This window comes from Pyrus communis, chromosome 11 (genome assembly GCF_963583255.1).
Source record: "Pyrus communis chromosome 11, drPyrComm1.1, whole genome shotgun sequence".
Lineage (NCBI taxonomy): Eukaryota > Viridiplantae > Streptophyta > Magnoliopsida > Rosales > Rosaceae > Pyrus > Pyrus communis.
In genome coordinates this window covers 9295116-9306081 of record NC_084813.1, presented here as the reverse complement: position 1 = coordinate 9306081, position 10966 = coordinate 9295116, and the positions used below count along the sequence as shown (strand labels likewise).

The window sequence follows — 10966 nt, the reverse complement described above, 5'->3', positions numbered from 1 at the left end:
ATAGTTAAGGGTTTTCAATGATAATACATTATTGTTTTAGCTATTATGTTGTTATTAACCTTTATTAGGATATAATGTGTTTTCCGTTTCATTGTAACCACTAGGAAGATATCATATAGTTTGTGTATAACTTATAGATTGTAATATCTCAAATCATTATCATTGAATATACAATTTCTAAAAGTTTAAATAAAAAATTTGTTCTTCACTTAATTCTGTTTAAGTTGTTATGTGGAGGACAGGTGTTACAATAACATGCTTGTAACAAGCTGGGCATTGGGTATTTGGGCACTGCAGATTTGAACTCGCATCGATGCAATGCCTCCCCGCTTCCCCTTGCGAGTTGGGAGTAGAGACGTAAAACCCGGTGGGGAAAAGGTGAGTGAGTGAGTGACACCACTCTCACTCTCATTCTGCACCAGATTAGAATCTCAGTTCGACAGAGATGGACAATTTTCGTACAATAAAAAGAGAGGCAATGAACTCTCTCTCTGTTTTCACTCACTCTGAGGTAAAAAAATCTCTCACCCCCTTACTGTGATATCTGCAATTGGGTACTTTCAGCTATATGGGTTTCTCTGATTCTGCAAAAAATTCCACTCTTTGGCTTTAAATTCAGCTGCTACTTGTTGGGTTTTCTGTAATTTGATTTTTCCAAATTGGGCTTTCTATAACTTTTTGTTTTTTGTATTGCGATGCTTGCTGTTGGACTTTTCCTTTTTATGGTAAATTTAGTTTTGTTTCACAAAACAAGCTTTGGGGTCTTTCGTTTTTACTGGATTTGATGGTAAAGTTTGAGGCTTCTCTCTTTCTCTCTGTATCTGCCATGTTACCTTTACATATATAATAAGATATATACACAAATGTAGTCGTTTGGATGAAAGAAAATGTAACTTACGAAGTGTAGGGAGTTCACCGTGTATTAGTTCTGCATTTTTGTTCTTTTTTTCTTTTCAAATTCTGTATTGGATGATATTTGGTACTTGATGAGTCAAATTATTTCTCCATGTTTCAAATATGTCCTATCAAACGAGAAGCAAATATGGTCGCAGACGGATTCACTACTCTAGGACATTATTACAAACGATCTTGTATTCGGTTTAGTAAATTTCCTACTACATTTATTCCTAAGTTTAGTTATGACTCTTATGGTTTTAGGACCCAAAGAGGATCCTACTTGTAACTTTTGTATTCAGTTGTTCAAGGGATAGTTTCTATATCATATATTGATTGTATTTTGCCTTCTGGCAGATTATGGAAATGGAAAATTTAGTTAAGCATGTCGCAAAGCAATCACTTACTCAGGAGTTTTTCCAAGACCTTGCAACAAGTTTCAGGTGATTTCTGTAATGTTAAATAGCATAGGTTATAGCCTGAATTGGGCAGACACATTTGTTTTATTTTTTGTCAAAAAAGAAATAAAAAGAATGGTTTCCTGGAGTTAAATATTCATACTTACACAGAACAGGGGTTTTCCAAGTACAAGTCTTTTATTAAGTTTTTCGCCTTGCTCTGTCTTTTCAGTTGCGCTCCAATCCGTGCTGGAAAACCTGATGTAACATGGGAACAGGTTAGTCATTTGTTTTTCCTTTTTCCTCGCTTTGATCTTATTTTTTATACTGCAGCATGTTGTAATCCTATCATGTTCTTATTATGTTCTAGGTGCAAAGTTGGTTCCAGGACAAACAAAAAGAGCTGCAAGCCAAAAGCACTTCCTTGCCTAGTACTGTCGAGTTATTGGCTGATTTTTCAGATTCAAATGTTGCAAGAAATGCACCTCAAGTTTCTCAGAAGCCAAAAGGTTATCCTTTTTGTCAGTATGGATGAAGCTGGAGAAAAGATGATCTATAATCTGTTTTATTCAATGGTTTTTCCATATTATATGCAAATTTTAATTTTACCATGTAGTCAGAATTATGTCTATGCTAGCATCAGATAACATAAATAAAATTTAATGATGCAAATCAGAATGCATCAACTTGGAGCCCTTCAAAAGCCATTGTAGCATGTCAGTGCTATCTTGGTGGAGAAGGGCAGGTGGGGTAAGAGTTTTGTCAATGTCGGAGTCCAAGACCTAATTGATCAATCTCCGAAGCTACAGTATTATCAACATGCTTAATTCTTTAACAACTTTGCAGCCTTGTGTATGTAACGTTACTTAATCGAGGGGTCTTCAGAAGCCATAATTATACGGTTCTGAAGTGCTATAGATGCTGTTTTATTACCCAAATTACTAGTGATAGGTGTTGCACTTTCTCTGCATAGCGATTGGCTGGATTCTATTGTGAGATATTTCTGTGGTCAACTTTTCATCTGCTATGTACATTAATTAGTTACATGCGATATATTATTTTACCTTTGTTTTGTGATGTTTCTTTCTTTTTGTGTAAAAGTTTTGCTTGCTTTAATTTTCCATGTCTTATTATCTTTTTGCGTATATAGTGTAGTGGCAAATATTATGCCCCTCTTTCCAAGATTTTGAGGTCATTACTTCTGTTATCATCTATACATGGAAACCGTCTAAGATATTTTCATGGGCAGGGTCTTCTACAACATAAGTTTAAAATCTTGCTTTTGTTTTCTTTTGGTCAGTATATCCGTTGAATTTTTCAGTTGTGATATTGGGACGTTATCTCTTAACATGTATCTTAAAAAACTTAATCATGCAGAGCGGTTAAATGGGGAATCTTCCATCTATCTCTGATTCCTTATTACGTTTTCTGAAAAATTTACTTGATAACTTTAACTCAGGTAAATGGGTCACAGAACTTTCAGAGTTGGCATTTGAAGCGAAATCATCGAAAGATGATGCATGGTAAGAATTCATCTGTCCAAGGATAGTTCCAAGTCAGCTATACTTGATTGTATATGTTACATTTGAAACACCTGTTCGTTGTTAATTTGTTACGTGTCATGAGTACAATTCCTATTCTGTGGGATTTCTTACCCTAAGTGATGTACATGTTTGAAGAATTTCTGTGTGAAAAAGTAAAATATAAACTACAGGGCAGATCCACAAAGTGTGAGTATAGTTCTTCATGCAGTGAAGTCAAACTTAGGTTCAGAAGACAGTTATCTCACGTGATTATGCTCTAGAAGAAAAAAATGAGCTTGCTTACTTGTTAGGAAATCAGCCAAAGTAATTATAATTGTTGGATTTTGCATAGTTTACTTTCTTAGATTAAGGTATGAAATCACCTTTATTCTGTGATATACCGGAGTTTTGGTACTATAAATTTACTCGAGATGTTTTGGGGATTAACTAATAAAGGCTAGGATATAAACACCAATGTAAAAATTTGTACATAGTTTATTATTTCTTCAAATCAAGCCATGGTTTATTATTTCTTTCAATTCAAATTGAAGCACAACTATACCTGACTATTTTTGGCGTTCCAGGTACGATGTTGCTACATTCCTCTCATACAGAGTAGTCAGTTCAGGAGACCTTGTACGATTCATCCTTATCGTTTTTTAGTATAATCATTATGCTTCATTTGGGTAAAAATGCAATTCTTAGTTTAGGTCTATTTTTCTAATTAGTAATTAGAGTATTACGAGAATAATGCAATAGGTTGTCTATTATCATAATGTCTTGATCTCTTTGTTTTATTTGCAACATTCACGGTTCCATTTTTGGTTAAGCATTTATTTTTTAAAGACTTACTAGCTAATATTGTCTCTGCTTGAAGAGAGATTTTAATATGTATTCCTGTTATATGTCACAGGAAGTTAAAGTGCGATTTTCCGGATTTGGTAGGGAGGAAGATGAGTGGGTGGATGTGAGAGGTGCAGTGCGTGAGCGATCTATTCCTTTGGAAGCTTCTGAGTGTCCGAAGGTGAAGGTTGGGGACCTAGTGCTATGCTTCCAGGTAATCCTTTACTCTTTCTTTTAAATTTGTCCCATAATCTGCCTTACAATGATGCATGGGAATCCAAAATATTGTAGAAGGCATACTTTCGATAATGCATACCTTTCCCAAGATATTAGTGTTCTCTTTTCGTTTGGCCTTAATGCCTTATTTACAGGAAAGAGAACATCAAGCTGTATACTGTGATGCCGAAGTTGTGGCCATCCACCGGGGGCTACATGACATGAATGGTGCCTGCAAGTGTACCTTCGTTGTTCGCTTTGACCATGATAGCTCCGAGGTAAATTTCCAAGGATCTATGTGCAGATATGTTTGAATTCAAGTTCAATTTATCGCTCTAACGGTGCCTGATTGGATCCATGTGCTAATAATATCAGGAACATGTTGATCTGGGGAGGTTATGTATCAGGCCTGCACAAAGCACCTCAACAAATACTAAAACCCAACCGGAGCTCTTTAGAAATAGGGACATGAAAGTCTCCTTTCTTTATTGAAATGTGGCGCCAGGCAAATTACAGATTGATGTGTGAATGTGCTTTTAACGAGTCAACTTAGACGGTGATTGGTTTTTGACGGTTATGGAAGAATGACTCCTCAAGTAATGTTCATTTTTCATAGGCAAAATGATTTCAACGCCAGCATTTTTTCCTCATACACACCTTTGTTTATTTCTTTCTATTCTCATTTGATTTATTTAGAAATAAACGAGTGCACGGAGAGAAACAGACACGGAAAAAAAAAAAAAAAAAAAAAAGAATGTGCACACTAGAATCGAGATGTTCAAAACTTTGTGGTTAGGTGATGTGATGGTCGGCAGTGGAAGCCAGATTGTTCGTTGAGATTGTGCTTACTGCTTAAGCAACTTTGAATATTCCTGACTTGACAATGCTTCAAGAGTAGCAAAAATAAGACAATATTTTGTTACTTCGTTTGCAAGAAAACGCTCTTTTAATTTACCATTCACATCAACAAGACGCTGTTCCCACAGAGACTGACCAACTATAGGTTTCGTCTACAAGTTTCTATAATTACAATTAATTAGGCCTTCGTCATCAAAAATTTCCCGGCATAGGCCGTCGAGACTCCCCCCCTTTCAGTCGGGGATGGAAATGGCACTGCTTCGTTTCCTTCATCAATCTTTTCTCTTTGGAAGAATCGGCATCAGGCACAGCCCCAACCGGAAACAATTTTGCAACGGTGTCCGCGGATCCCAAATAGTCGGGCGGCTTATGAAACTGTTCGCCCGTAACAAATGGATGCAAGATAAAGGTTCTTCGCCCACTTCTCCTGTAATATTTGGATACGAGTTAATCCCATGTATTGAAATCTCATCGAAAGGGAACGAAACAGAACCCTGACAATACTAGATGAAATTGTATGTTACCTTGACGTGCGTACTGGGAAATACAGAAGTACGAAGCGTCTCCTGTGTTTCGTCTTGAAGCTTCCTCTTTGGGATACTAAGAACAAAAGCAGCCTGATCACACGTTGCAGCAGTTGCTGTTATGCGATATCCACTGTCCCACCGCCTATGAATACCTTCGCTTGGATAAAGAAAATCTAGCTCAACAACCTGAAAAACAAAATATTGTCTGCCGTTAAATAATTAGTTCCATACAAACAGGACACGTTGGCCAGAGAGGAAAAAAGAGTCAATGCTGCCGCGTTCACTTGCCCTTTAGGCTTCTCCAAATACTCAGAGAAATGTGTTCTTAGATCCAAGATTACCTGGTCTGTATAATTTGCACCACGAGACATAACAACTGCCCATCTACTTCCAGAAGTGGCCATTGCAGTAACATGGAAACCCTCCCTCCACTTTTTGTTAATCCACTTATACGGAAATGTATCGCTTACTTTGTACGACTGCTGCGTAAACGTTGTACCTGGACCCAAACAAGTGAAATCAGCAATAAAAGAAAGCGGCCATTTTTTAGATTAAAATGTTCATAAAATAGAACCCCAAATGAACTAGACTATTTAGACTAACCCTTGGACATTACTACTAATGAACTCCCATTGGTAGCTCCAGCTATCGCACTGATGTAATAGTTCTTATCCCACTGCTCCATTATCCATTCCTTTAAATGCATCCGGAAAAATTCATCATGAGATTAAACAAATATACATTTTGAAATATAAAACCAAATGCTACCTACAAACAGTAACTGCCAGCATTCAAAAATTTGACAAAGTGGAAGAACCACTTCTAGCAAAAGTAAGTCATTATGCCAGAGAAGACGATCAATTCTGGTTGATTGAAAGTACAAGTATGTACCTTGTGAAGCGAACATGGTGAGAGTTCGTAAACTTGGGAAGAAAAATTAGTCCCTGCATCCATAATTAAGGCCCACAAATTTTCATAAGAGGCCACACTGCTAATATATAACCCATCCTCGGTCCCTTTATCAATATGCTGAGCAAGCCTTGTATCAGCCACATTATAGTGATACCTAAAGAAACGTGAGAAAAACGCTTTAAACAATATGGCACAAAAACAATGAAGACAGCAATATAACTATCAAAACAGAAAGAAAGATACAGATGGTAAAATCTGTTATGTTATCATGAAGAAGTCCCAAAACCATCACTAAATAAGCAATAGGACTGCTTCAGTCATAGAAATACCTTTGCTTCATTGGTCTATGAGCATTATAAACACTAATCCACTGATTTGCTGGCATACCCATCCTAATCCTCTTCTTCGGTTGTTCATCGTCTTCCTCCTCCATACTCAATCTTCCTCTTTTATGACCGACCAGATTAATAAGCTTCACAAATAAGAGAGATTTATATTAGATGCACTACTCATACCTTTAAAATTTTTATGTAAATAAAGTACTGCCTAAGGGTTAGCCATCATCAACAAAACGAGAGAAGATTATGCATACCTTCTGTGCACCCTCTGTGTTTATTGGCCTGACAGCAGGATTTGGACCAACAACGCCATCAAAGAGTGATATATATTTGGCATAATTTGGTTCTTCATCAAACTTCAAGTTCACCACATATTCCACAAATTGTCTAAACGGATTTGGATTGAAGGAACACAATGTCTCTGGAGATGTTGCCATCTTCTTTTTGCAAACAAGAAACCCTTTATTGTCTCCCTGAAAAGACCAACATATTATAATAAAATGAAATGCAAAAAAATTAATGCAAGCACGGAAAAAATTTGAAGTCAAGCTACGAAAGAAAGAACAAACCTGATATCCTTGCCAAGGCAGACGACCACGTAGAAGGAATACAAGGGTGTAAGCTAGAGACTCGAGATCATCTCTCCTACTACCCGTTCTACCTAAATGCGCATGCACGCTAGCGTAACGCACTGTTCCTCTGTAAAACCAGAAAACTTAAGGACTAAGTAGCAGAAAGTTTTTTTTTATTTTTTATTTTTAAAAAGAAGCATATAAATGAGTAAGGGAAACAAAACAAGAAGATTGGAAAAAATGCTTGTACCTGAAAACATCTGGCCTCTGGTCATACTCTACATGCCGACCACTTGTACTTTCTCGCCATCTAGTTGCTGATAAGACCAAAACAAGTTATATTATGATGATGACAACTCATTGACGACTACCATACTACTTAGCAGTCAAAAAATACCTAGTCCAAGGTCAACTAGATACAACTTTTTCTCATCAGGAGTCCCAGGAGGACCAAGCAGAAAATTCTCAGGCTTTACATCCCCATGCACATACCTGAAAACAACATGGTAGGAGAGTTAAACCACCAATCCAGTGACTGTTTCACAAAACTACTTCAACTACCCCTCAAAAAATTTCCACATCAAAAGTTTTAGTTATCAAATAGTAAGTTGTGCATTGTGAAATTTCCAAACACTCCATTGATCTTATTGTCCAGACAAACTTTACATGCAACTACCTTCCTAATGTCCTAACTCTTAATTTTTCTAAAAAAATGAAATTGTACGTAGAGAAAACAAATTGTCCATTCCAAGTGTATTTGGATGGTCAAAGAACCTAAATGTGATCTTAAGATACTAGATAAGAGAATCATAGGCTTACTATTTCACATCAATACTTCCCACATATAAACATCATCTAAAGGAATACATTGCATAACCATAACAAAGTTCTTAGTTGTTTCATGGATATAGTAATGTTACAGACCAATCCAAACCACCAGAGAGAGAGGAAGAACAAAAATGACAACTTGCTAAAGAAACTCTTACCCTCGAGAATGCATCTTCTCCAATATTGATATTGCTTCAATGGCAATGCAAGCAACCATTTCAACAGACATTCTAAATTTTCAAAGATGACTAAATTACCAAACTGGAAATCATGAAAACCATAAAATAATAATTAAAGAAATTTGTTAATTTAAGAGTCACTTTTGTAATTGAAACTTACGTGTGAGAGTTACTATTCCAAACATCCCACAAGCTTGGGCCCAAGATATCCATAACCTGCAGCATGAAGGGTTTAGGAAATATTAAAAAACTAGTCCTGAACGAGTATATCATGCAACTATCAAAACATTATAATGTGGCTATCAATGTTCAAAACAAGTAAGCCAAAAGAAGACTGCATACCATGACATAATAGTCGCCTTGCTGGCCCTTGAAATGTACTCGCGGCACGCCATGGCTGCCTCCAAGAGTGCTGTAAAAGAAACACAAAGTAAATGATGGATTCAGAAATACTATTAAAAATTAAGAAACAGTACCAAAACCTGTGTGGCTGAGGCATTCTCACCTGTATATTTGCCACTCAGCTGGTGGTCCATAGCTACACCCTTTACTATTTTTATGCTCAAATTTCAATGCCACCTAAGATACAGAGGTAGAAAAATGTGTATATAAGGGAGAAGCAGAAAAGCAAGGTAAAAGGTAAAGATAGAATAACACTCAACAATCAGAAAATATTACAAGAACGACGTTCTTCACCTCTAAAGCTCCTGGGCCAGTTCTCTCGTTTGTATTTATTACACGTCGACCAACATAGACTTGTCCGAAACCACCCTTACCCAGCTTTCTGTCCACTTTGTAAACTGGGGAACCACCAACCTGAACCTGCAGCAAACAAACATAGGAATTTCAATAAAGATGGAACAATGTAGTGTGAAGATATTAAAGAAGGAAACAACTACGCAGGTTTTAACTAGAATTCCATCCAGAATTTCAGATGCAGCACTTGTTGGACTAAGCATGGTGGTTGCTTGTTCTCAATACACATTATTGCAAAATACATGTCATACAATTCTCAGACTTACAGCTGTAACTACTACTCATCATTATTAGTAGTTTTAAAACAATAGATTATTATTATTATTATTAAAGATCTATTATGGGAGATACCTATAACTACCAGGACACAAGGACTCAGCATAGTGATCGTAGAAAATGTAAATCAGGACATAAAAACAAAACCTGCTTATACCTTATCCACCAACACATTTAGCAATACTAAAATCAGCTCAAACAGTACACATGTAGCTCTGTACTGTTCACAAAATATCACCATAACTGCATTCCAACTTTAACAAGAAACTTAATTTGTTTTCATCATTACTTATTTGTTCTAACGAGTTTTAGAAATGGGACCAACTTCTCTGATTCCAATCAAAGATTCTAGACAGGGTTAACAGGAGGTCAAATTCAGGTTTCTGTCCTTTCCAATTTAAGTTGCGAAAAATTATGATCAATACGACCTGTGACAACAAACCGAACACTTGTTCCCATAAACATACTAAATAAATGGCCATGACCTACCACCAAAACTCTACATTTACATTAATCCGTTAATACAATTGTAGAAAAACACTTCTTACAAAATCTCAAAGATCTCAGACTTGAACCCAGTTGCAATTCCAAAATGGAAATCAAATAAAACCGAAAATCTTCACTAAAGTACAGCAGCAAACCTCAATGCCCCCATAATCCCCCATCCCGCAGACTATAAATACACCCAACAACTGCAGATGACCCACAATCGGCATTCATATTCAACAGCATTCAGTAAAGACCAAATATTTTTGTTACAAATTTAAAATTTTAATTAATTAAAATATAAAAACAAGACTAACGAACCTTCTCAGGAATTGGAGCAGTGCTTCCTTCGTCTTCACCGGCATTGGCCTTATCATTGCTCGGCGCAGCGCCGGCTGCTCCGCCGCCACCATCATAATCATCCATTTTCTTCTCTCCCAATTTCTCCTTCTCTGCTTCAACGACTACGTTTTTCTCATCACCCACCACCACTACCTTCTCGCGATTCTGCTCCTCTTCTCTAACCTTATCACTCACGTTCTTGTTATTGAGATTACTCGGCACAGCTGCTGCTGCCGCCGCCGCCGCAGCCGCTCTCCTCCGCCTTGTTCTCGTCGCTATCGCCTCGCCGGCGTCGATCGGACTCGGAACCTTCTCCTGTTTCTGCTTCTTAGCTGCGGCCGCCTTTGCTCCTCGTCCCCTGCGTGCTCCGCCACGCGGTACCGGCATCTTTCATCGTCCGATTCTCATCCCCCGCGCAAACGTCACAAACGCGTCACTGCCGACCGACGACCAGCCGTAATGCGCGAACAAGAATCAAGAGGTCGCCGTTTCAAGGCCTCGACTCTTCGTTGGGTAATGCGTCGAAAGAATTAGGGATTCGAGATCGGAAAGACTCACAGAAGAGGCTTCGACTAGTTAGACACAGAGAGAGAGAGAGAGAGAGAGAGGAGAGAGAGGAGAGAGAGGGGGAGACAAAGGTCCGAAGGGATTATTAATTTATTTATAAAATTAAATATGTTTTAAAGGAAAATTAAAGGAAACAAAGTGGAATTTTGGAAAGTAATTAGATTTTATTTCCTTTTTTCATGTCGGTGGATCGGGAGCGTTGATAAGGTGGGTAATTGACGGTGGGATCCGGGTTTTTTATTTTTTTATTTATTTTGCAGATGGTGGGTAAATTGATGAAAAGGTGTTGATAGGTTGTGAATTTTCTAAAATGACCTAAGTGCCCCTTGGCCGTTGCATCGGCTACCTGCGGCGTAGAAAGGGTGTCGTGTGGATTCATGGTTGACTGATTGAAGTGGTGTGATTTGATACTTGATTATTTTTGTGCCAGATGTTACGATTTTTTATTTTT

General features: G+C 37.5%; 2 protein-coding genes across 3 annotated transcripts; one reads left to right on the top strand and one right to left on the bottom strand.

Moving 5' to 3' along the window:
- Positions 1-260: 260 nt before the first annotated feature.
- LOC137708890 (protein SAWADEE HOMEODOMAIN HOMOLOG 1-like) lies at positions 261-4422 on the top strand. The gene is made up of 9 exons (XM_068448052.1): positions 261-511; positions 1252-1337; positions 1525-1570; positions 1663-1801; positions 2752-2815; positions 3400-3451; positions 3729-3872; positions 4030-4152; positions 4250-4422. Exons 1-9 carry the CDS (start codon positions 446-448, stop codon positions 4364-4366), a joined length of 837 nt encoding a protein of 278 aa, XP_068304153.1. The 5' UTR covers positions 261-445; the 3' UTR covers positions 4367-4422.
- A 379-nt stretch (positions 4423-4801) lies between these two features.
- LOC137749565 (casein kinase 1-like protein HD16) lies at positions 4802-10560 on the bottom strand. 2 transcript variants are annotated; one of them, XM_068489685.1, is made up of 16 exons: positions 9928-10560; positions 8785-8910; positions 8594-8667; positions 8431-8500; positions 8249-8304; positions 8068-8139; positions 7479-7573; positions 7332-7398; positions 7079-7208; positions 6764-6982; positions 6501-6643; positions 6151-6325; positions 5863-5953; positions 5601-5758; positions 5257-5445; positions 4802-5159 (listed from the first exon to the last, which is right to left on the bottom strand). In XM_068489685.1, exons 1-16 carry the CDS (start codon positions 10333-10335, stop codon positions 5100-5102), a joined length of 2133 nt encoding a protein of 710 aa, XP_068345786.1. In that variant the 5' UTR covers positions 10336-10560; the 3' UTR covers positions 4802-5099. The 2 variants fall into 2 exon arrangements, with proteins under 2 accessions (XP_068345786.1, XP_068345787.1); XM_068489686.1 differs by lacking the exon at positions 8068-8139.
- Between the last annotated feature and the right edge of the window lie 406 nt (positions 10561-10966).

What these genes read in the sequence shown, in the direction of transcription:
- LOC137749565 (XM_068489685.1), bottom strand. Translation starts at nt 10,335, where the DNA reads ATGCCGGTACCGCGTGGCGGAGCACGCAGGGGACGAGGAGCAAAGGCG. An exon ending in CAGAGGCCAGATGTTTTCAG is followed by an intron (nt 7,209 to 7,331) that starts GTACAAGCATTT and finishes CTGGTTTTACAG; the next exon opens with AGGAACAGTGCGTTACGCTA. An exon ending in ACACAGAGGGTGCACAGAAG is followed by an intron (nt 6,644 to 6,763) that starts GTATGCATAATC and finishes TTATTTGTGAAG; the next exon opens with CTTATTAATCTGGTCGGTCA.
- LOC137708890 (XM_068448052.1), top strand. Translation starts at nt 446, where the DNA reads ATGGACAATTTTCGTACAATAAAAAGAGAGGCAATGAACTCTCTCTCT. An exon ending in CTGTTTTCACTCACTCTGAG is followed by an intron (nt 512 to 1,251) that starts GTAAAAAAATCT and finishes GCCTTCTGGCAG; the next exon opens with ATTATGGAAATGGAAAATTT. An exon ending in TAGTCAGTTCAGGAGACCTT is followed by an intron (nt 3,452 to 3,728) that starts GTACGATTCATC and finishes TATATGTCACAG; the next exon opens with GAAGTTAAAGTGCGATTTTC.